The following is a 24,807-nucleotide window of genomic DNA, read 5'->3' on the forward strand; positions in this document are numbered from 1 at the left end:
TTCCATCTTTTACTGCTATTCAAAAAAAACATAAAAAACTTGATAAAAACTCTGAATTTGCAGACGAGACACCATGGTGGTCGTCACAGCGACCTGACCTCAACATAGCTGAGGCTGCATAATTGAACACAGCCTCGAGTTAAAGTGGAGTCCATCTCTTAAAAAAACAAACAAATCAAATTTAAGAAGTATACATGCTCAAAAGAATTACTGCAGGATAATTATGAAATTTCCTTTGGTGTGGGGAATTCCCAAAGTTGAATTTTAAGTATTATCCCACAGAAGACAGGCTTGATTGGAACAAGGTTTAATTTTGTAGTGTCATGTTGGATTACAAATATGTAACTGGATTTAACAACATGACCTAAGACCTGAAGTTGCCTTGTCCTAGTTACACCACAGACCAAACCCTAACCAAATCCCTGTCCCGCTCTGCTTTACTGCTGTGAATGTTACCTTTAAGGTATTTTTTTTCAAGTCTGAATTGAACATAATATTGTTTTACCTTGTTTACTATGATTGTTTTGAAGGTTTAAACCACAGAGAGAAAAGTTATTTATGTTTGAGGGCAAAGTTGACATACCACATTTCTAACACTCTCCATGTTTTGCATGTTTAACCCCATAATGATGGTCCATACATCAATCCATTATCTATATTGCTTTTCCACATTCAGTGTCACAGGGAACTGGAGCCGATCCAGCTGTCATTGGGCGAGAGGGGGGATACACCCTAGACTGAGAGAAGAGTAAGTTCTCTTCACCACCAAGACCAAATTCTTGAAATGCTCAGCTCCTTAAATTGGTATAATCACTGGGAGACAAACAAAGAACAACGAAGTCTTGTGCTTTCTGTCATCATCCTTCAGAAGATGACAGTAGATCAACTTTATTACACAAACTGTTTTTATTGTGTTTACCTAAAGTAAAGCAGCTTTTTGGACAGCAAATTGTTGGTATTACAGAAATGTTATTTTTTCTTGCCACCTTTAGGTGCTTTGTCTAGTCCTTGGATGTACTTACGAGGAATTTGATAATGATCTGAAATTGAAAAAAAAAAAAAAAAAGATAAGATAAAGTTAATTTGTTTGTGAAAGTGGATAAAAATAACAGAAGCGATTTGTAAGGCAATTAAAGTATTATGTTCCAAACCTAGCAGGAAATTGCCGACTTGATGGATCTGGTTCCCTTGGATCTGCACCAGGACTTTGTCTTTGGCTCCAGGGATTGACTGCAAGACAGAGCTGGCCTGAACTCGGTGTTGCAGAGCAGTGGCCACAACTGCAGGATCCAAACCGTAAAGTTCCAGGTTCTTTATTACAGTAACCTAAAGGAAGCGTATGGAAACTGTTAAAGCTAGAACAGTTAATCAGCAGGACTGTTAATAAACTGACATGCGTTTACTGCTCATCTGTACTTAACCTATGCCAGTCAATAAGTAAAAAGATCACCTGATACTCAAATGTCAAAGGTTTGTAGCTGAGGTCGTGTATAAACAGTGTCTCTAATACTCAACAGGGAGCACTGGCAGGTTAATTTCTCAACAGTTATCCAACAATTCATGTTGATCAGATCTGCGGCTTCTCTGGCAGCATGGCTCTAGGACAGTGTGGGTTAATTAGTCCTCAACATCCGAGCCAAAAATATTACAACAACCTTTTTCTGGTTATGGGGCTATTTCTTGTTAAAACTGAAATGTGTCTCTGTCTAATTTCACAGTTACTTATGTCCACTTCAGGAAACATTCTGAGATATATCTATGTATAAATATCAGCAAAACTGACATCCCTTTAAGTACCTGCTGTACTAAGTTTAGCAAAGCTTGGCCTGCTAACATGCTAAAAAAAGATGCGTTAACATCCCAAAGAACACCAGCACCTAATTACGGACTTGATCAACTGCAGACCATTCGTCTTGTTACAGTCTCAAGTATCATCAGTAGAGATAATGAATAAGAAGTATTCGCTGCTGACCTGCAGCTTACAATTTGAAAGTTTGAGGTGAAAGTTTTAACCTTCTTATTGGAGCCGCGAGAAGCCACAGAGATGTCAATGGGCTCAATGTGGCCCTTCTTTCTCATGGGTGCTTGTCCAGGGAATACAACTTCATAGCACTCCTGCATTCTTCCCAAAGTCCTGTGAAAATTAGAAGATATACTGTTAAATCTGCCCAAGAAGTTAAGAGACACAAGGATAAAGTTGTACCAGATTTGCTTAAATATCTATCCCTCCATACATGTAACTAATGTAGAGCATACCTTCACCAAAGTCTACATGTAAACTAAAGCTATATTTTTTCCCCATTTTCATTTACCTAATGGTGTAGTTACCGCAATCAAGCAAAATGAATATATCTTGTCTCACTGAGCCTTAATTCACATTGCCTCAAGTTGTCTTCAGTATCACCTAATTTATGTTTGAGGGGGAAAGTCGACACACCAAATTTCTAACACTCTCCATGTGTTTTATGTTTAACACCATAACGATGGTCCATACACCAATCCATTAGCTACAGTTGCATGAAAAAGTATGTGAACCCTTGGATTTAAAAACTGGTTGACCCTCCTTTGGCAGCAATAACCTCAACCAAACGTTTCCTGTAGTTGCAGATCAGACCTGCTGGCAACGAATTTTGGACCATTGCTCTTTACGAAACTTTTTCAGTTCAGCAATATTCTTGGGATGTCTGGTGTGAATCACTCTCTTGAGGTCATGCCACAGCATCTCTATCGGGTTGAGGACAGGACTCTGACTGGCCCACTCCAGAAGGTGTATTTTCTTCTGTTGAAGCCATTCTGTTGTTGATTTACTTCTGGGCTTTGGGTCGTTGTCCTGCTGCATCACCCATCTTCTGTTGAGCTTCCATTGGTGGACAGATGGCCTTAAGTTTTCTTGCAAAATGTCTTGATAAACTTGGGAATTCATTTTTCCGTCAACGATAGCAATCTGTCCAGTCCCTGATGCAGCAAAGCAGCCCCAAACCACGATGACCCCTCCACCATACTTCACAGTTGGGATGAGGTTTTGATGTTGGTGTGCTGAGCCTTTTTTTCTCCACACAGTGTTGCGTGTTCCTTCCAAACAAATAAACTTTTGTTTCATCTGTCCACAGGATGTTTTGCCAGTAGTGCTGTGGAACATCCAGGTGCTCTTTTGCAAACTTCAAACGTGCAGCAATGTTTTTTTAGACAGGAGTGGCTTTCTCTGTGGTGTCCTCCCATGAACTCCATTCTTGTTTAGTGTTTCACGTATCGTAGATTCGTCAACAGAGATGTTAGCATGTGCCAGAGATTTGTGTAAGTCTTTAGCTGACACTCTAGGATTCTTCTTCACCTCATTGAGCATTCTGCACTGTGCTCTTGCAGTCATCTTTCCAGGACGGCCACTTCTAGGGAGAGTAGCAACAGTGCTGAACTTTCTCCATTTATAGACAATTTGTCTTACCCTGATGAACATCAAGGCTTTTAGAGATTCTTTTGTAACCCTTTCCAGCTTTATGCAAGTCAACAATTCTAAATCGTAGGTCTTCTGAGAGCTCTTTTATGCAAGGCATGGTTCACATCAGGCAATGCTTCTTGAGAATAGCGAACTCAAACCTGGAGTGTGTTTTTTATAGGGCAGGGCAGCTTTAACCAACACCACCAATCTCATCTCATTGATTGGACTCCAGGTTGGCTGACTCCTGACTTCAATTAGCTCTTGACGAAGTCATTAGTGTAGGGGGTTCACATACTTTTTCCACCCTGCACTGTGAATGTTTACATGTTGTGTTCAACAAAAACATGAAAACATATAATTGTTTGTGTGGTATTAGTTTAAGCAGACTGTGTTTGTCTATTGTTGAGACTTAGATGAAGATCAGAACACATTTTATGACCAATTTAATCAGAAAACTAAGAAATTCCAAATGGTTTGCATACTTTTTCTTGCAACTGTATACCGCTTTTCCCTGTTCCGTGTCACAGGGAGCTGGAGCCGAGCCAAGCTGTCATTGGGCGAGAGGGGGGATACACCCTGGACTGTTCGCCAGTAAATCACAGGACCATAATAATGGTATTTACCCATTTTCTCTGCAGTCAGTACGGCAGTGCCAACAGTGAAGCTCCAGACTTTCAGCAACAGAACTGACCTCTACTTAAATTTGATTATGAGACCTTTGAAGCATAGCACAACTAAAACATCTTGAACATTGTCAGCCTTTCACAGTGTTGGCATATCGATCAGAAATAAACAAGATACATGTTGATATTCTTAAAACAAGAACAGAGACAAATATTGATCGAACTAGTCTTAAAAAAAATAAATAGGTCAACACTATGACCTAAAAGCAGGAAGGGGCAGTCATTACAGAGAACCTCAAATCCTGTGGAGAATCTGAATTCTCCAAGCTTTTTCCATTTGGTCAATCTGCTCAAACACAAATAGATATGACTTGAGACAAAGGGACTAAAAGCAACATGACATGCCTTCTTTTAATACAATTTCTTTGTTTTCAATAGCAGCAGTTTTATTTTCAGTGTGGTACCTTGAATCACACATCGAGACAGGCGAAAAACATTTACCTGCTAAAGAGGTCATCCCACTTGAGAGAATCTATCTCCTGGTACTCAGATTTCTCCAACAGGCAGTCGCACAGAGTTGGGTTTATGGTTACGTAACTATTAAAGAAGAGAAAAGGATTGGTGCATTAAAAAGGAGCATTTAAACACTGCAGAGCTGCCCTGCAACAGGAAACATACTGCAGCGGAACATGACAAATTCAATAAAATTTGCCTTTAAGTTTCAGGGCAGATTTGATCTAATTTCAGTCTAATCAGTCAATATCAGTTAGTTTCACATCAGAACATGCACGATTTTCAGGAGCTAAAAAGAAACATGAGAGTCACATTTAAGCATTTTAGCCAATTATATCACATCACATGGTCTGGGGTCAGCCCTGTATTTGTTCAGTGGGCTTTAATGCTGCACTTTTACAAGTGCACCCATTATCAACAAAATGCTGCTCATCTTCAAAGTCTGAAAGAACTCTGTGCCCTCAGTGTTGTGCGATTACTATCTCATCTTATGTCAGCTAACTAGAGTTTTATATAGTTCTATGTGATATAGAAACCCATTCCCAAGAGCCAAAAACAATGGCTATATATTTAAGCATCTGAGGTTTCAAAAATAACGATCTCCAGGAGCAAATTCATTTCTTGTTACAGAAGTTTAGGATCTTCTTACTTCTTATTATTTTCATCCACCAATTCATTCTGCTTCACATACTCCGTGACAATGTTCCTCACTTCAGCAGGCTGTAGGATTGTCCCTTTTCTGTGGAAGCACCAAAGCACACATTAGTACAGGAATGATTGTGAGAAATGTATCAATACAGTGACACCCTTACTTCTTAATGGGGGTTCCTATTACTTTTGTAATCTTGAATCATGAATTGCACACTAAAAAAAAACCAGAAGCTTAATTCATTAAGAAGCGTAATATTTATAGGAACAACAATACTGCCTCAACTACTTCCTCCTAGCATTGTATATTTATGGGCTAAGCTCATTTGCAATGCCTGTCTCTATAAGTAGATTTAGCGTCAAATAATAAGTGTCTTAATAACCATTTTGTTCACAATAAAAAGTTAATATTATTTTTACAAATTCTCAAAATAACATCTAAGAACTCAAACCATTTTTAGAAAATACCTGATCTTATGAATACACACTTATGTTTTATTGTAACTCCTGGACAAGAAAAATCTCCCACTTTAATGTAAAATCAAAAAAACATTACATCTGTGACTTATAAGTTAAGAGTTTGTGCATGTTCATTATGTTTCTCCTCCAAGAACATGCAACAAAATTAAATTGAACAGAACAGTAAATGTGATTGTCATGCTTTAGAGTTCAGAACCACTATGGTTGTGGGGAACGAAACGGGTGGGAAGCAGTCTTTCTCAGAGACTTCTATCTGCAGCCAGATGGAATTTGAGTGAAATTGGGCAGTCGGTGGCGGTCTTTTGAGATCTGAGTGTTTGGGAGTTTAAATACTAATTATGTATGAAGCCTCATGTCTTACAGGGGACAGATTGTTCCTTCTGAAGACAGCTAGCATGAGTACACATGGGGAGGTGAGGGGGGGCAGAAGACTGCTCTGGTTTGAATTATGTCCTGGTTAAGCAGAAGGTGGGGGTGGTGAATGCTTCCAGTGCTATGCTGGCAGCATTTCAATATGTTCTGGGTGTGAAACTGGGTTTATTATCCAGTATGAGCCCAAGGCAATTGAAGGTTATATGTAGCCTGAAATAAACAACTGGAAAATGCAGGTAAATGTAAATGTATAAAGAAAAGGAACAAATCTGTCCACACACACACACACACACACACACCTCTTCTTTGCATCCAGAAAGAGAGGCTCCAGTCGAGCGGACACAGAGTAAAGAGTCGTGATCTCAGGAGGATGGTACAGTGTTTCACCCTCTCCTCCATCCTGCGCGGGAGCTGCTTCCACATCTGTCTCCTCAGGAACGCTGAAGGAGCGCAGTCTGCAAAGAGTTAATGCAATAAAAAAAAAAAATAAAGGGCTGACATGTGGGCGGGCTGTGAAGGTTTTGAATCCCAACCAAGAATTTCTTTAAGTTGAGGCAGGACTTGGCTCACTCTCGATTTTTCCAGTCCACTTCCACAATGCTCTCCACACCCTTGGTCAGTTCTTTTACCCGCACAAGGTTATGCTTCTGCTGCATGGCCTGTAAAAACTTGGAAAGCTGTTGGACAAAAACATTTGTTAATGCTCACTAGTGGAGTTATACATCTGTCCATGTGTATGTGTTAAATGCCACATTCTCGACATGCAGTTTACCTTCTTATAGCTTGATTTCTTGATATCAAGCTGCTTCCCACTTGGGCTGAAAAAAGACCAGATGCTTTGAGTACAAAACGTGAGTACCCCTCTGCATTTCTTAAAGGATGAATTGAACTTTACCAGCAGGAGAACATATGGTTGCGAAGAAATGTACTGGTCAGCAGAGGGAGCTCTGACTTCTTCACCTTGCTCTTGAGAGCATGGAGGAAACACTGCAATAGCAGGGCGTCCATTATCTCTGTGAAATCAAGGTTTGACCCGGGTCACATCCCTTCCTTTCTGGACACGCTTCCATTTTGCCACATCAGAAAATAAACAAAACACAACCATATGGCCACAAAAATAAATCTACAGGCACTCAATCCAGCCCTGCAATCATTTAGCAGTGAATGTTTCAATTTGATTAGAACCTGAGACAGCATTCATTGAAGCTTAGCCTTAATAAAAGCTGAGCCTGTCTTAAACTGTTGAAAAAGAACTGTGGAAAAGTACTTTGCTGCAAATCCAAGACTTCAAATAGTTAATTTTGACTCATACTGTGGGGGTTATGACTACACCTAATACCTTGTGGCATTTTCAGATCATCCTCAGTCCCCTCCTCTTCTTCGTTGTCCTTTTCACCTTTCTCTCCCTCCTCCTTAGCCAGACTCAGTTCCCCAACACCAGAACAGGCTTGATCAGTGACTGTTTCATCGGAACTCTGCTGCTGGTGCTGCTCCTCCTCCTCCTCCTCCTCCTCCTCCATACACTTCTCCTCCTCTCCCTCCAGTTCACTGTCGACCTCACATTCCTCTCCATTCAACCCTTGTCCTTTGCTCTCTGTGTGCAGTAAAGAAGGAGGACCTGACTTGTCCCCAAATGCCCTAGAAAAAGTGAATCATAGAGAAAGCTTTAGTTAGTCTGCGCCGTGTCTCCTAAAGTCACCCTTCCATCAAAAATCTCAGTTTGAGTTTGGACAGCTCTTTCAAGATTAGCTTGTTGGTCAAGACCAGCTTTTTGCAGTTGTGACAGCTGGGTAAGGTAGAGCCCTATCCTCCTTCAAATGAATTTGAGAGAGTCATTCACATGTTTATTAAATCTTGTTTAGTCTATTTTAACCTCTTTGTTTGTTGGTGTGGATTCCATCAGCGCTTGCAGCTGGTTCAGAACGCAGCAGCACGTGTCCGAATCAGGAAAGAGACGACGTGACCACATCTCGCCTGAACTGGCTTCTCTCAACTGGCTTCCTGTCCGCTTCGGGATCCGGTTTTAAGGTTTTTATGACTTGCATTTTTGAAAACGTAAATGGTTTGGCACCTTCTTAATTATCTGAGCTGTTGCACCTACATGCTGCAGTCAGAGCACTCTGGTCAACACACCAGATGCTCTTGGTCTTGGATGTTCCGAGATGCAGGCCAAAGGTGACAGAGTCTTTGCGTTGACTGCTCCACAACTGTGGAACATCAGTGCTGCTCAATCCATTGAAAATGTTAAATCACTTCTTAAGACACACCTGTTGACACTGGCTTTTAATACAAGTTGAGGTTGACATTTTGACATTTTGAATACGCTCCTATTTATTCATTTATTTATAGTGTTTCTTATTGAGTTATTTATTCATTGTTTATTGTATTCATGTTTGTCCTTTTATATTGTGCGTTAAACACCTGTGCAGCACTTAGGTCCACTGAGGATGTCTTAAATGTGAAATCTCAATATATGTTGCCTTGAAACAAAACACACATATTAATGGGCCGATGATTTTGGTCACTTTATTGATCTCCACACAGGGACACAGTGGACTGAGTTGGAAATTATATTATCTTTGTATGTCATGCCCATTGACTTCCTGATGTCTAGTCACTGAGAGGTTGCTAGGCAACCAGCTGAGACTCAAGGAAGTCACTAACAGGAAAAATAATATTACTCTGTCACCATAATGTTTTTTTTTTTTTTTTTTTACATTGAGACTTTTATATATACCACAAAAATAATAAATTAGTTAGTAAACTAGTTTGCCTCAGAGTTTCTGGTAAGAATTCTTTTTACATTTCAGAACATGTTAAAAACAGAAATTGCAATCGGTGTATCTCTAGTATCTTCACATTTAACCCGCCTTAAGAAATATAAAACTACCCCTTGAAACAAAAGCATTCTTTCAAAAAGATGCAGGATTTCAATTAAGAAAAATGGGAGCTACTTACCAGAGACTATCCATGTATGTGTGGAGAACACACACTCCTCTGCCTTTCATACCAACGCTCTGCATCTCTGAACTCGACAAGGCAGCAGTGCCAACTGCAACGGGAGCTCTGCATCAACCAAAGGAACAGTGTCACTGTTGAGGACTTCTATTATGCCTTTAAAAGGCTATGACAGAAGTCTTCACATGTTGCTTATCATAGCCTACCTATTGCTCACGACTGTTACAGCACAGCAGTCACCCTGCTTTACATCTGGGAGACCACTTGACGACACCACCACACCTGGCAGCATGAGATCTTGAGGGAATCAAAGTTCTTGTTAATTGTATCTGTCTTAATGTACAGTTTAAAGCAACTGTTCAGGTCTTAATCTTTAAAAAATAAACATACCTGCCCCTCCAATCAACTTCTGAAGCACTGGGGGCCATGTTCTGAATGCTGGCAGGAGAGCAGGGTATCGCCAAAGCACATACACTGAAAATAATATCATATATATTTATTATAAAGTGAAAATTTGTTGCAGAAAGGTACTTTTTTTTTTACTCAGTCATCTTGATGTACATTGATGTTCAGATAAATTACCTGTTGGATAAAGCCGTTTTTCCAGTTCAAAGAAGAGCGGGTTTTTATGAAGAACATAAAGAGTCACAGACTCTCCCTTGTGTGCATAAATCTTGACTACATTTAATTCCTCTTTGTTGGGGATCAGCTCAGACAGCTCATCAGCAGGCAATGAAGGGAAAGCAGCTGATATGTCAGCTTTGAGCTTTCTCCTGTGTGTGAGAAAACAAGAAGTCGTTAACCTCCTTCTTCAGATTTTCTCAGTAAATGCAACAGGTTGGAACTATTTAAAACATATGTATGGAAAGAAGAAAATCAGTTGTCTAATACAAGGCCTGCTTGTCAAAGAAGTATAATTTGTCTTCAAAATATCAATGTTATATGCGTATTTTTGTATAACTGGTAAATGGCTGGTTACTATCTTGTACTGTCTGGTGCATTGAACTTTGTAGGAGTGTACACAGCCTGTCAGAATGATCTGTATCAAATACGGCTGAGCAGTATGATTACGAGAAGCTTTAACACCAGACATGTTGAATCCAGACTTAAACGCACATAATGTATAAAAATGCAAAACAACAAAATGATATTGAAGAGATCTTTCTAGGAGAAGTCTGATTACAGAAAATACAAGACAACATCACAAAGATATTTTATCTTAATATGAATATCATCAATAGCTTTGATATAATCACATAAATTCGGGCACTGGGATTAAAAAAATTGTCAGACTAGCGATCAAGTTTATGAAGATTGCTGATATGCTGCAGGACACTGATACTCCATAATTGTATACACAAACACGAGGCTTAAAACAAGCATCACTGACATATTGACCTGTCACAGCAATGTGCAAGTTGCAGTCTGTTATTCTGGATCATTTCTGATACCTTCAAAATTGAGTTTTTCTGTTGTTGTTGAGAGGTTTCAATTCAACTCTTAATTTTACTCAGACTGAACGACACTGCAGCTATTAAAAGTGACGACAAAGCATTAAAGTGATTTGAAATAGAAGCAGTCAGAGGCAGTGGCTCACCTGTCTGATCCTTTGATTGCGGTGTTGGATTTGACACGAAACGGTCTCGCAAACATCCTCTCAGAGTACAAAATCAGCTCGTCCGCCGCAGAGATAATGCAACTATTTTCATAACATCAGCGCAAACAATTCTTTAACGCCTCTTCACCAGAGAACAGTCTAAATGTGTGTTATTTTAGCTGTACAGAAATGTACTGTTTATTTGCTGGGTCTACTGGTCCGACACATGTTTATGTCCGATTTGAAACTGTACCGCAGCAACACGTTAGTTCCGCGGGACGAAAATTAAGTGCATGATGAGAGGTCGTCCTTCAGCCTCCTTCATCGTCAGGATTAAAGTGTCGTCACCCATTGCACGGTGAATACAAACCTGTAGGTTAACATCCCCGTAGTGCCCACCAACACTTTTTGACAGAAAAAAAAACTACCTTTTTGCTGAGTTCTTGTTAAATGTGTCAAGAGCCACTGGGCCACTGCACTTGTTGATATATTTGTCATCTTTGCTGAACACAAGTCCGTCATGCTGGTTGCTAAGCAAACACAAGAGCTGACATCATTATACTAAAGCTAGCTTTTCTAAGTTTTTTAGACTGTTACTAGGCCATTTCTGTTTTTAATGGGGGCATTTAACATACTTAAAAAGGACCCCCCCCCTCCTTCTTTTAGTTGCAATTTAAATTTTACTTTGGGTTTCTTACAGCGGTTGATAACTTTAATATAACTTTAATATTGATTTGTCCCTTTTCTTTTTTCTTTTCTTATTATTTATATTGTATGTTTTGTTTTTATATATTTTTACATTTATTAATTTATTCCTTATTATCATAATTTTTGCTCATTGGTTTCTTGAATTATGTGTATGTATGTGTATATAGGTGTATGTACATATATATATATTTTTTTTATTTTTTTTATTTTTTTTGGTTTTATTATTATTATTATTATCATAACTTTTATTTATTTATTTATTTATTTATTATGTATTTATTTATTTTGTACAAGGGGTGTTTGTACTGTTGTTGTCAAGGGTGATATGTTCCCCTTCATGCACATTGCGTTACTTTCTTTTACACCTTATGCTGGATGCTTGTGTGCTAATATTGCTACATGAACGTGTCTACAATTAATGCAAAAATCAATAAAAGACAGTTGAAATAAAAAGAACCCCCCCCCCCACCCCACCCACTTATTTATGTAGAGTAATAAAACCGCATTATGGCTGTCTTTTGTCACATTCTCACTATCAGTGAATAAAGGCTGAGTCCACAATGTTTCATGCTGAGGTCTGAGTGAAAAACAGATGCTTCTCACTTATCTTCCACTTTCGATGATCTGCTTCTCATAGGCCTACACTTACAGTATTCCCCTTTGCATTTCTTCAGGAAACATGTTTCCAAATTTCAGCCGGCATAGGGAGATTTAAATAGTCACATCACAAATAGCCTTTCATAATTTTGGAGTGACATTTGGGCAGCCACCCAGCTGATCCTGTCCGCAGACACAGTCCCTGCTGGGTGACTGTCACAGTTTGATGGTGCGTTAACGTCGGCCAATTTCGCCCACAAGTTTGAATTTTAATTTTAAATGAATTCATTTATCAAGCGAGCCAACACTGTGCGACTCTTAGTCCAAGTTGATAAAGTGTCAACCGAAGTTTAAAGTGTACTTCCTGGACAGTCACCCGCCTGCTTCGTGTGAAGGACTGTCCCAGGACTTGTCCCAGCAAGAGGTGGGCGAACAGTAAACCAGGACTGAGCGGTACTGAACTAGCTGAGGTTAGGCTACTCCTCAAGGACTGGACGCACCTGTTTGAACGGTAAACAGTCATGTGTCGCCGATAGTTATCATGTCAAATCAGCACCAGCCGACTTTCCCGATCCAACAGCAGCCTGATCTCAACTCTGCTCCTTTCCCTCAGTGTTTTGTGAGACAGTTTGCCGTTCCTCTTCAAATCAAAAGCAATGTTATTACAGATGTTTATACGTTAACGAGTCAGGTGCTGGGGATGGGGATAAATGGCAGAGTGATGGAAATATTCCACAAAGAGAGTGGGGAGAAGTATGCACTAAAGGTAAACATGTTTTCTGAAACTAACTTTTTTTTTTTCACCAAAAATATGTAATAAATTAGCCTACTTGTTATAAATGTACTAAAATGGATAGCTGTAGGCTACTTTACACTGGATGCTTATTTATTTTAATAAGCTAAATGTAAATCTGTATAGCCTACTTTTTATTTAAGGGGGCTTTCAAAGGCAAATGTGCTTTTGCCTATAGTGTTAGAATGTTTAAGAGTTTGCAACCTGCATCATTAAAAAAATGTAGGCCTGTGTTGGTAAATATAGCATTACAGATTTTCTACAGTTTTTTACTGAAGCATTGTCATAACCATCATTTGAGTCATAGTGAAACATATTAAGCTATATGGGTTTGGATATGGAGAGAGTTGTGTATATGAGCTAAAAGATTGTCACAGATTGCAGATCCCTCTGTCAAAATCTGATTTGAGTTTGACATTTAGCAAACCGTTATAACCATAAATTATAAGCCTATACTGTTCTGTCAAATGTCATTTTAGTCATATTCTGCACATGTTTTATATCCTTTTTGTTCTTCACCCTTTCCATTCCGCTTTTATGTTCTTCTTTGTTCTTCTTTTCTGTTTTTTTCTTCCTCTACTTTTTTCTTCTTCTTTTCATATTTCTTCGGTTTCCTTTGTTCTTGTTCTGCCTTTCCTCCTTCTTTCTCGTGCTCCTCTCCTTCTTGTTCTTGTTCTTCTCCATTATCGCCTTCTTGTTCTTATTACAATTTCTAAATCTACTTAAATGCAGCAGTTGCAGCTTTACGTGGATTTTGTTTGCAAATAGTTCCTGCTGGGGCCTTTCTTGTTCCAAATTACTTGTTATCTACATTTCCTTGATTCAGGAGAGATTTTTCCTTATTTTTTATGGAGGAAACAGGATCAAAGCTTAGGTGTTGATGAAAAACAGTCTTCATGGATCAAAGTTGTCTGTCTTTTGTCACATCATCAGGATGAGTAAGAAAAAAAAGAGGAGTATAGAAAAGGCTGAGCCCAAGATGTTTCAGGATGTGAGTTGAAAGTTAACAGATGCGCCTCGCTTATCTTTGGTTTTGTAGAAAATCTGCTTCTCAAAGTTTCCCCCTTTTAAGTCTGTGTTCCAGCCAGTGGGGAGAGATAAATAATTATATTACCCCACTGCATTCCTCTGGGATCAATTTGTCACTCCAAAAGTGCGTGTGATGCACATCCAACTAAACACTACCTGCATTTGGAGTTAAAAGCAGTATTTAGAGTTAAAGTTGAGTGCTGCCAAAGTTCGAGAGGTGAGGTCACTGAGCATGAGCTGTGAGTTACAGATTTTCTCTCTTGGAATCCTGTAATTTTCTGTTTTTTTTTGTGATCATACACAACGGGCGCCTCTGTCAGGGTCTTATTTCTGTTTCAGTCTGTAAATTACATATTGCCCAGTAGCTTTGGCCTCCGGTGTACCATGTTGTCCTGACTGTTTTGAAAGAGGAGTGTTGACTTTTTATGTTGACATGATGCCAGCTAGACATGGAGAGGGGGGACATGCCAGTGTCTAAAAGTAGCCTCATGCAGATGCCTGAGATGTCAGAGAGATTATGACATCTAGCTGGGCACAGCATGGACAGGGTGTCATGCAGAAAGTTTATACGCTGCTTTTATTACAGTGAAAGTGAAGGTTTTGAGATTGAAAAATAGTGGAGTAACAAACATACAATAACATTTGTCCTGGCTTTTATTTGAGCTAATCCCCATCTGTGCAGGCTTAAAATTCTTTTGATGGCAAACACCCATTTTATCATCATCGTGTCAGTGAATAATCTTTTAATTACAGAGAAAACACTTCATCAGTGGCATCAAATAGCATTTTTTTGGAAAACTATTTGCAATATTGGAAGCCTTTGACAGAGTTTGACTTAAAGGGCCCATATCATGCTTTTTCTGGTTTTATATGCTCTTTAGTGTGTTTTCTATGTGTCCTGTCCCACCTCGATAAAAATTTGCCAGTGTGACGTCTTGTCAGTGTGATATCACTGATCTAAGTCCATTGGCTCGTTGTGGAAAGCCCTGCAGCTCATGTTGCACGCCCATTAACTTCTGTAGCACGGACACGATATGCCGTAGCCTGTGGTAGCACAGTAGTGCTAAGGTGCTAATGTTTTTGCTCTCCTCGGAGCCAAAGTGGCTGCATTCCCAATATGGTAAAAGGGGCATGAAATTTCCGAGAACCGTGCTGAGCGACTGACCAATTACGGCAGAGCAGACAGGCCGACCAATCGGACCAGACTTTGGGACTCTGAACGTGGGCACTTCAGAGCCTTACAGAGAGAGTCAGAAGCAAGCCGGTGGGGCGTTGGTGGCGCAGTGGTTAGTGCGTGCGCCCCATATATGGAGGCCACAGTCCTCAAAGCGGACGGCCCAGGTTTGAATCCGGCCCGTGGCTCCCCCCCCCCCACATGTCATTCCCTACTCTCTCTCCCCGACCCCCAGCCCCATCCACTGTCCTATCTCTCCATTAAAGGCACAAAAAGCCCAAAAATAAATCTCAAAAAAAAAAAAAAAAAAGCGAGCCGCTGCATGGAGCGGCAGTACATGAAAACAGACACTTTTAAATACCTTCTTATACGAACTCTTTGAATATCAGCAAACCTTTCATCCTTCTCTACGTAATCGATCTTTAAAGATTTAACCTAATTTTTAAGTCCAAATGGCTCATCCGCTGACATTCCTGAGGTCTTTGAAAAAAGCGCATGTCAGGAAAGAACAAACATTTCATTAAGATACATAGTATGTGAGAAAGACTTATCTAGTCAAGGAAAGAGTTGCTGCAAACGTACCTCTGTAAATCACATTCCCCACAAAAAGTCTGCTGCAAAATTTGTGCAATTACAACTGGAATCCTGCACATAGCCATTTGTTCTTGTGATATAAGATCATTAAACTACTGGCGTCATGAACAGTACTCAGCTTGTTTTACAACCAAAATGACATAACTGTCCACGTCCATTGAATTATCCCTGTCTGCGCATATGAACGGTGATTGGAGCTGTTTCAATATTTCAAAACGAATAATGTACGGTCATGAGTATTTTCTCTATTAAAAATAGACATTAAAAATGTAGAGATTACAATAATAATAATTTTTCTTTGAATCAACTATAATTTCATCGACACATGTAAAAATGTGCCTTTACTGTTAAAACCCCTGAGGCTCATGATGGCTTAAAAAAACATCACACAATCTTCAATACAGCCACAATATTAAGTAGGCTATCTCATACCTTTATGTATGTTGATATTGGAAATCAGTTCAACTGAATTGAAAGAAAAGTGCACCCATTTCACCCAGAGTAGATTTACATGAGGACATTTGTATTTAAAATGTCTCCCTGCTTTCTGACCTGCTCATTCCTCTGCTGTTTGTTTGTCAGATGCTGCAGGATTGTCCAGAAGCCAGACGAGAGGTTGAGCTCCATTGGAGGGTGTCACCTTGCCCCCACATTGTACCCATCATAGATGTTTATGAGAACCTCTACCATGGCAAGAAGTGTCTCCTTATCATTATGGAGTGGTGGGTTTTTCCCGCATGTGCACAGACACAATCGGAGCTAATGATGCATGTGTGGTCTCTTAAATTGATAGCACGTGTTGAAAAAAAAGTTTCTTCGTTGGACATTGTTCATCTTCAAATTTCCCCTGAGAGTTGTGTCTCTTATTAGTTGCTTTGTGGGTTGGTGGAGCCTCCTTTGTTTTAATGCACACCAACTGACAAGAGAAGTTTCCAGAACACTTCAGGGCCAAAAGTGATAAAAACAAGTATTTTTTGTCTCATAACATAATAAAGCATAATTAGGCAGGAACACACTGTTCTCTCTTTGAACAGGTAAGCTTTGCAGATGGCTAGCATTAGTCTTGAAAAAAAAGATCCAGGAAACCCATTGTAATTGTCCACCAGTGCTAAAACATATCATTCATGTTTGGGGGCGGAGTTGTGTTCCCAGGAACTAGCATAACAATATCAATAGGCTCTGGTGGCCAAAATCATGTTGAGTTAGGGATTTTAACTGCCCATATATATACAAGAATATACAACTCAAAAGAAATGATAGTAATCACGTAAGAAAAAAAGAGCATGCATTATTATAAGGCTTGTAGTGTGAGTCAGCAACTAAGTAATTTAGTTTGAACATTGGCATAATAGGAGAAGAGCTAGTTGGGAAAACAATCTTTTTACTAGGGTACAAAATACCAATACAAAAGACATTATAAAAGAAATGGAAAAATCTCATGAGAGTTGCAAACCTTGTGGATCAGACTCAAAATAAAAGGAATAACTGCAGCAAGACAGAAGGGTTAAATATTAAAAAACTGATGCGATATAATTCTACCCAGGAAGAAGTCCATAATGCAACACAGAGGGTCTAGAGCAGGGGTCTCCAACAGGTAGCTCCGGAGCTACTGGTAGCCCGGGCAGGTTTTCAGTAGCTCGCCTATAGGTTGACCGACTGTGTTAAAAATAAAAATAAAAATCTGACGATGGTAAATGCACCTCTTCCCACTATTCATATATTTGGCCCATAAAAACAAGTATGAAGTACTAAAGTTTTCTTGGACATTGATGTGAATTTAAGATTATTGATAAGCATTGGCTTATTGCAATTTCACACATGTACAAACAGTATCTTAATTCAGCTGAGCTATGTACATAAATGCAAGCGATTTGATGCAAGTAGCCCTTGGCCACTTTAATTTTTTGAAAGTAGCTCTCAGATGAAAAAAGATTGGAGACCCCTGGTCTAGAGGATGAAAAAAATCATGCCATGTCTACTTAGCAACATCTGTTCATCAAAAAACTGAGGTGATGTCATAATTAAATAATCTTATAACCATGAATGTTTTTTACTTACAGAGCCAAGCAGCAGTTTGTTGTATTCATTTTTTTATTAACATTTTGCATCAACAGGTGGCAAAACATATACAAACATATATTTAACGTATATTTTTATATTTGGCATGATAATGTGTACTTTGGCCCATTCTGCTGTTTTTCTTCTTTCTAGCATGGATGGAGGTGAATTATTCAGACATATCCAAGACAAAGGGAATCATGCATTCACAGAAAGAGGTAAATTTGTATTTCTTCACAACTGAAGCTGAGTTATAACTCTAATGCATTTCAGTCCTAGTTGTTTTGGCTCATGTACACTTACTGGTGGTTACAGTAAATGTGGTTCAGTTTCACTACATCCCGCAGGATTCTGGGGGCTGCAGAGTTTATTTTGTCAGAGTGCAGCCAAATACACATATGTTGATTTAATAAAGTCAGACAACACTTGGTCTTTGTTCATCATGCCATGAAGAATGTTGTATTGGTTTTCATTCATGAGCTGTAACCTCATACAATTTTTCATATGGCTGAAGGAAAGTGAGCAGTAAACTGTGGAGCTGTTTGCAGTGAGGAGAACTTACTAAAACTCTAATAGTTCAATGTTTCAGTCAGAGGCACATAAAGAGGCACAGGAAATGGTGAAAGTTTCTTAAATGTGATGATTTTTGTTTGTTCTTTGCCATTTTATGTACTAAACTGAATATTTTTAAGGTTTTGGACAAAACAAACAATCTGAAAACCTGTTGCTCAGGAAATAATGATTTACATTTTCTTATTTGTAATTTAAAAACGACGAATTCATTAATCAAGGAAATGAAAGAGATTGTTGGTTACAGCAATTATCATAAATTGTAACCATAATAATAATGACACGGGGTTCAGGGTTGTTTCCTTTGAGTCCTTTCTGTATGTGAAGACAATCTTATCCTGCAGAGATTACAGTGAACTAACAACAGAAACTAAAACACAATCAAAAGAGGCATCATTGCATTCAAGTCTAGAGCAGGGGTCATCAACTATATTTGTTCAAGGGCCAGCTTTTTTTCTTGAAAGACACTGATGACTGTTGTCAGAGAGGAAATGTAATTTCTCCCATTAACCTAGGGCAAGTTTTTCAGCCTTGCGATTTTGTTTGTATGTTTATTGTTTAACCACCCAATATTATTTATATTCTGGGGGCCAGATGGGAAGTGTTAGGGGGCTGCATGTGGCCCGCGGTTCGTCCTGTTGACGATCGCTGGTCTAGAGGATCTTCATCAAATTTAAAAATGTGTCGCTGAATACTTACTTTAATCTGCACCTTTCTGTTTTAATACCATCATGTTTTCCCATCAGAGGCCTCTGACATTATGAAAAGTATAGGAGAAGCCATTCTCTTCTTGCATTCCATCAACATTGCTCACAGAGACATCAAGGTAATTTATCAGTCAGCATGTGAGTCAACTCTTGCAGCAGTGGACTGTTTTTTATGCAAAGTGACAAGATCTGTCCTCAGAATTATAAGCAGTCGTTCAAATTTGACATTGACACCAATGCTTTTTTTCATGTAATTATTGTCCTGTGCATGCTACAAAGCTCATAATTGGTGTTCAGGAGCTTGAGGGTGAAATTTGTTCTGTTCATATGAAAATCTAATTGTTTTCATATGTACCAAAAACAATGTCTGGCAACTGAAGTATTGTGACCAGAAACACCTCGATGGAACAATCACTTAGTTCCATTAAACAACTGTGAACGTTTTCCCTGAAACATTTTTGTATTTTCTATCTTGAATTGGTTACTCTGACACACTTGTAGTTATTTTCCCTGGTCTGAAATGCTTAGAGTGCACTTTCACAAAGGAAACAAGATTGTGCAATGTGTTATTGTTCAGTTATAGGACAATTTACATCTTATCTTTCCAATTCACACAATTTACCTCTAATTCTTCCAATTCACACACACTATTATGGGTTAATATGTGTACTTGAGTGTCCAATGATGACAGTTCATACACTGAACTCTATCATGCATAATCCTGGTTGAGTAAAGTCACCAGATGAGATATTAAAGATGTTATATTCTTTAGAGTAGAATGATTAGGGAATAACATGCAACAGAGGTCCATTTGCAGATTATGTTGCAAAATGAAAGAAGTAAAATGATGATAGTGTACATGCAGCTTCTTAACTTTTGATACCATTGCCATGTCTTTTCTGAATGGACATAGCAATGCATTGTGCATGTTACTTTAATCTTATCACAGGTTGCTAACCCCTTTCCAAACCCCTCCCACCAAATCTGAAAATCTGCCAGTGTTACCTGAGATTTTTCTGCTAAACCTGAACAGTAGTGACAGCAGATGGCTTGCATTTGATTTATCTGTGATTCTAATTTTTAATTCTTAGTTTTTCTTTGGTAAATTACCTGAGATTTGAACATCTGATGTCGGGTTGCTTCTCTTACAGCCAGAGAACCTGCTTTACACCTCCAAAAGACCAGATGCTCTGCTTAAGCTGACTGATTTTGGGTTCGCCAAGGAAATCACCACGATAAATTCATTAGCAACACCATGTTTTACCCCATATTATGTTGGTAAGACCCCACAACGTGTGATGTTGTTTATCTACTGTATATCTGATTATCTACATTATTTGTCCAAATATACAGCAGAAACAGAATTGACACTGCTATTGTCGGTTAATCTCTTCAGGGCCATAACTCAAGAATTGAAACAATAACTGTGTCGAAATTGCACAAAAATCTAGATAGGATAAAATATTGAGAGAATAAAAATTCATAGCCAAAGGTCACTGTAACTCCAAAAAGGAGGAAAGAACAGTTATGTCACAATGTATGCTTTCCCAATCTCTGAAACACAGTATTTCAGAAGTGCCTTGAGAGACAGTCTGAATGATCAGTGTTGGATGTTCAAATGTGAGAAGTCACAGTGATCTCCGGTCTAGCACGTTTTAAAACATGTGGTTTATATTATTCATTTTATTCACCAGACAGAAGAGTTTGTTGTAATGAGCGGATTGATGAAAAATACAAAGAGGAGGTGGACCCAATTGCAGAAACTCAAAATAAGATTTATTTTAACAAAAAGGCAAAAAAACAAAACTTACTTCAAAACAAAAACTAGAAGTCAAACCACTAGCGCAGAAGACGACCGACATCCAACATACGACAATGAACTGACACAGAAGGGAAGTATATGATTGTGATGCATCAGTATCTTATATAAAATAATGTTGTTGTGTATGAAGGGTTATGTTTCTCTTCATCATTTAAAATATAATATCGCTTGTTGTGGCCACAGTTACATTGTTCATCTGTATAAGAAACACCCATGGTAAATGGACTTGAGCTTGTATAGCACTTTTGTATTCTTCAGACCACTTAGAGAGCTTTTACACCACATGTCACAACTATCCATTCACACACTGATGGCAGTGGTTACTGATGGCAGTAGTTGCTGTGTAGTGAGACCATCAGAAGTGACTAATCCCATTTATATGCTTTCATACGCTGCCGACGTAAGCAATTCTGGGTTCGCCAAGGAAAATCACTTGCCCAGGGACACGTTGCACCCTAGTTGCAAGATAGTTGGTGGATGCATACGACCAATTATAGGAAATCTAGGCTAATTATAGTCATCTTCAGCTTGATGAAGTGACCTTAGTAGCCTTTTTAGTGTACACAGGTGTTAGCCATTTACTTTTGCTTTGATGAACGAGACCTTGAGCAATTTAAGTTCCTGGGAGATTAAACCTCCTTATGTCAGTGATAGCCATTCAAAAGCAGAATCAATCACAATTTTTCCAAAAATGTTCCCTGACTCTTTTTCTTTGAGTTCTCTCCCTTGAGGGATTTCAACAATTTTAAGTTGTTAAAATTGTGTTCAAATGGGCTGCATTGATCTAGGTTATGAGGCTACATGCTGTGCTGAAGTTTGAAAAGAAAGATATAAATGCTACTTCAATGATCTGGATGTTTTTGGCAGTCGTATAACACAGCAGTTTGTCTGTTTCTCTTGACACTGCGGCAGCTCCAGAAGTTCTTGGTGCAGAGAAGTATGACCGATCTTGTGACATGTGGTCTCTGGGAGTCATTATGTATATCCTGTAAGTCTTTGAAATTTGTAATTCTTGCCTGTGTAATTACACCATCTGTCTTGTTATCAAGTATATCCTTTTTCTTACGCATAGACTTTGTGGATACCCTCCTTTTTTCTCACGTCATGGTTTCGCAATATCTCCTGGAATGAAAAGAAGGATCTGTAAAGGACACTATGAGTTCCCAAACCCTGAGTGGTCTGATGTGTCCGAGGAAGGTGAGAAGGTGTCGTTTATCTGATTGAAATGTTTTTAGGGAAATGCCTCTTCCCTTTACTTTTGTCATACTTCCTGGTCACAATCATCCATGTTTCCCCCGGGAAGACACACCTCACATTATTTTTCATCTATGGATACTCTGTTCCGAAGTGCTGCCTGTTTTTGCTCTAAATTTCCTTTTTTTATTTTTTCTTATATGTCATTGTTTGTGTAAATGTTGTCATAGACATTTTAATCAATGACATTGGGAAAATGTCCCACTTAATTGCAGGTACCTGACTGACTTTCAAAGATTGGCTACTATGATAAATGCAAACATTAAAGGGGACATATTTCTGAACATATATTTTGCTAACCTGAGGGTCTAATGATCCACAAAATAAACCTTTCTTTGGAATTTTGGATTTGGAAAATCTTTATTGTCCCCAAGGGGCAATTTGGTTTGCAACAGAGGTAGTCAATACATCCATAAAAAACAGCACAATGACATAAATACATACATAAAACATAACTACCATGGATATCACCATGATGGGCGTGAGTGAGTTAAGAGACAAAGGACCAACAGTCCATCGTAAAAGTGTACAGGCAACAATACCTACAGCTTATTTAAAAACCGATCTTTGCAGTCTGCCTAAGTCTTTCAGCACAGAGAAAAATGCTCTGTTTCAAATTTGCTCAACGTGTGATGTCACAGTGGGATTCCCTCCCCTCCCCTGGTATCTCCACCCATGGACTCCACCCCCAGCCTAGAGTAAAACTTTTGCGTAATCTAACGACAGAACTTGGCATCCAAATAATCATTGAGTAGGCTGTGTTATTCTTCTTTGCTCTACCATGACGAAAACAGCTTTATACACAAGGCCTGTCCATGTAAACACAGCCAACAGCTGGCTGCACTCATCCCTCTCACTCACTGTAGACAGTAATGACTCAGAGAGACATTCACAGAGGATATACTTGATTTGTACTTTAAGTATGTGTCAAATGTTACACGTTCTTCCTTTAAATGATGATTTCCTGTTTCAGCCAAACAGTTGATCGGCCAGTTATTGAAAACTGAGCCCACCCAAAGAATGAGCATCACTGAGTTCAAAAACCATCCCTGGATTAATGTAAGAAGCTTTCCTGCTGGATTTGATCTGATTTGTAGTTTTAGTTTCAAAATGTATATGTGAGATTCGGTGAAATCTAATCAATATCGTCACACATCACAGCAGTCAGTGGAGATCCCTCAAACACCTCTTCACACAAGCCGTGTGCTGCATGAGGAACAAGATGTCTGGGAGAAGGTTAAGGTAAGTGTTTTGGATGTTTTTATGAGTCATTTTGATGCTACTTGAATTGTTTTCTATTGAGGCATTGGTAGAGTGTTGACTAGGTTTTTTTGTGGACAATATAGTCGCTTTTGAAATATTTTATGCTTTTTGTATAGCTGTCTCTGTTGCTCAAAAATGAAACCCATACAATTTGAATTCTAAAAATGACGCAGATACTGTGCATGCTGCTTTTGTCTGAACCATGTTGGCAAATTGAACTGTTTTCTGTACATAGGAGGAAATGACAAATGCCTTGCAAACGATGAGAGTGGACTATGATCAAACGAAAATCAAAACTATTGAGGACTCAACAAATCCTCTACTCCTGAGGAGAAGAAAGAAAACTAAAAACGTAGCCACACAACCTCCAGGCTAGTCAAGTAAAGACTCTTTAAGAGGTGCTCAGACCCGCATACACACACACACACAAACTGGTTCACACTAGATAAAATGCAGAGCCTTGTCAAGTGGCTCCTAAATACAATTTTATAATTTGTTTTTACCCTGTTTGATTTTATACAGTTATCCTTAGACATGCTTTTTGTATTTTAAAGTGTACTTGGAGGACTTAGAACTATGTCTATGCCTGGAAAGTGTTCTGTATGTGCAACAAGGCGTATTCCTAGATCTGCTGTATGCGTTATGTTTAAGGAAAAGACGTGTTATTAAATAGCTTCCCTGTGAGTCATGCTAGAACTTTGTCTGTTTCAATTTATATATGGTTCTTGTTTTCTTGTTCTCTTGTTTGATCTTCTCTACAGCAGTATAGTATCATTAGTGCTTTTTTTAGCATCGTTGTGTTTAGAGTGGAAAGATGGATTGCAGTAAACTTTTAGATCCAGGAAGTACTTAAAGACATGCAGTGGAAAATGTTGCACATTACTATTATGCTGTCTGCCTTATGTTCTGGATTAAACATCTTGATGTTGTCTCTAGTTGTGCGTGTTGTTGTTGTTTGGTCAGTTAGCTTTCCTACCATTAACATCAAGTCAATTTTCCTTCAGTTCAAATGTTTCCAACATATGACACATATTTTTGGTGGCATGTTAACACCAATCATGTTTGCAATAAATAAACTAAAAGCCATGCCATGGGAAAAAATTAAATAAAATAATAATAACGTTTCTAGTTGTATCTACACAAATAACTGGTACATTATTTAAATAAGGTTATTTTCGATGGTCGACTTATTTTTTCACATGAAGACTACAGTCAAATGTGAAGGTAGAGTTAGTTTTTACTACCTCTACTTTTTTAGTTTTTACTAACTCTACCAAAATGTATCTAAGTCACAGAGCTAACCGAAATCGCCTCATAAATTATGAAGTTAGATTGGGAATTGTATTTTAATCTGCAAACAACCGTTGTTAAAAGCTAACAGGCCTCTGTATACTCAAAGTATAGTTCAAAATATCAGCATGTCCATGGTAACATTATGAAATGTATAGTGCCAGATGGATGCTTTGACCAGGGGATTGAGTATGTCTCACAAATATCATGGCAGTCCATTTAATAGTTTGTCAAAAAAAAAAAATACAGCAATTAAAAAAATAATAAAGCCAAGAACCAGGCAGGAACCAAAAAGCTTTACTGGAAATGACCAGCAGCATT

General features: G+C 38.7%; 2 protein-coding genes across 6 annotated transcripts; one reads left to right on the forward strand and one right to left on the reverse strand.

The window, feature by feature from the left end:
- Nucleotides 1-840: 840 nt before the first annotated feature.
- Nucleotides 841-10,886, reverse strand: eif2d (eukaryotic translation initiation factor 2D). The gene is made up of 15 exons (XM_020629444.3): nucleotides 10,628-10,886; nucleotides 9,613-9,803; nucleotides 9,421-9,504; nucleotides 9,237-9,327; nucleotides 9,031-9,138; nucleotides 7,412-7,710; nucleotides 6,968-7,085; nucleotides 6,845-6,890; nucleotides 6,643-6,749; nucleotides 6,372-6,527; nucleotides 5,222-5,311; nucleotides 4,561-4,656; nucleotides 2,014-2,134; nucleotides 1,152-1,326; nucleotides 841-1,040 (listed from the first exon to the last, which is right to left on the reverse strand). Exons 1-15 carry the CDS (start codon nucleotides 10,681-10,683, stop codon nucleotides 970-972), a joined length of 1,809 nt encoding a protein of 602 aa, XP_020485100.2. The 5' UTR covers nucleotides 10,684-10,886; the 3' UTR covers nucleotides 841-969.
- On the forward strand, nucleotides 6,786-24,131 carry mapkapk2b (MAPK activated protein kinase 2b). Of its 5 annotated transcripts, none has more exons than XM_065961105.1 (11): nucleotides 6,786-6,923; nucleotides 7,976-8,100; nucleotides 16,105-16,244; nucleotides 17,734-17,798; nucleotides 18,897-18,976; nucleotides 20,009-20,135; nucleotides 21,592-21,667; nucleotides 21,752-21,876; nucleotides 22,907-22,992; nucleotides 23,095-23,175; nucleotides 23,432-24,131. In XM_065961105.1, the coding sequence occupies exons 3-11, from the start codon at nucleotides 16,105-16,107 to the stop codon at nucleotides 23,570-23,572; spliced, it is 921 nt and encodes a 306-aa protein (XP_065817177.1). In that variant the 5' UTR covers nucleotides 6,786-6,923; nucleotides 7,976-8,100; the 3' UTR covers nucleotides 23,573-24,131. The 5 variants fall into 5 exon arrangements, with proteins under 5 accessions (XP_065817177.1, XP_065817178.1, XP_065817175.1 ...); XM_065961106.1 differs by lacking the exon at nucleotides 6,786-6,923 and adding an exon at nucleotides 7,736-7,862; XM_065961103.1 differs by lacking the exons at nucleotides 6,786-6,923; nucleotides 7,976-8,100 and adding an exon at nucleotides 12,103-12,698 and having other exon boundaries at nucleotides 21,598-21,667.
- Nucleotides 24,132-24,807: the final 676 nt, after the last annotated feature.

The sequence above is a fragment of the Labrus bergylta genome, chromosome 12, assembly GCF_963930695.1.
Source record: "Labrus bergylta chromosome 12, fLabBer1.1, whole genome shotgun sequence".
NCBI lineage: Eukaryota > Metazoa > Chordata > Actinopteri > Labriformes > Labridae > Labrus > Labrus bergylta.

Coding starts and splice junctions, on each gene's coding strand:
- eif2d (XM_020629444.3), bottom strand. CDS start 10,683: ATGTTTGCGAGACCGTTTCGTGTCAAATCCAACACCGCAATCAAAGGA. Junction 6,750..6,844: donor AGAAATCAAGCTATAAGAAG/GTAAACTGCATG, acceptor TTTGTCCAACAG/CTTTCCAAGTTTTTACAGGC. Junction 4,657..5,221: donor GTGGATGAAAATAATAAGAA/GTAAGAAGATCC, acceptor CTTCTTTAATAG/TTACGTAACCATAAACCCAA.
- mapkapk2b (XM_020629604.3), top strand. CDS start 12,474: ATGTCAAATCAGCACCAGCCGACTTTCCCGATCCAACAGCAGCCTGAT. Junction 18,977..20,008: donor TTGCTCACAGAGACATCAAG/GTAATTTATCAG, acceptor CTTCTCTTACAG/CCAGAGAACCTGCTTTACAC. Junction 21,668..21,751: donor GGAGTCATTATGTATATCCT/GTAAGTCTTTGA, acceptor TCTTACGCATAG/ACTTTGTGGATACCCTCCTT.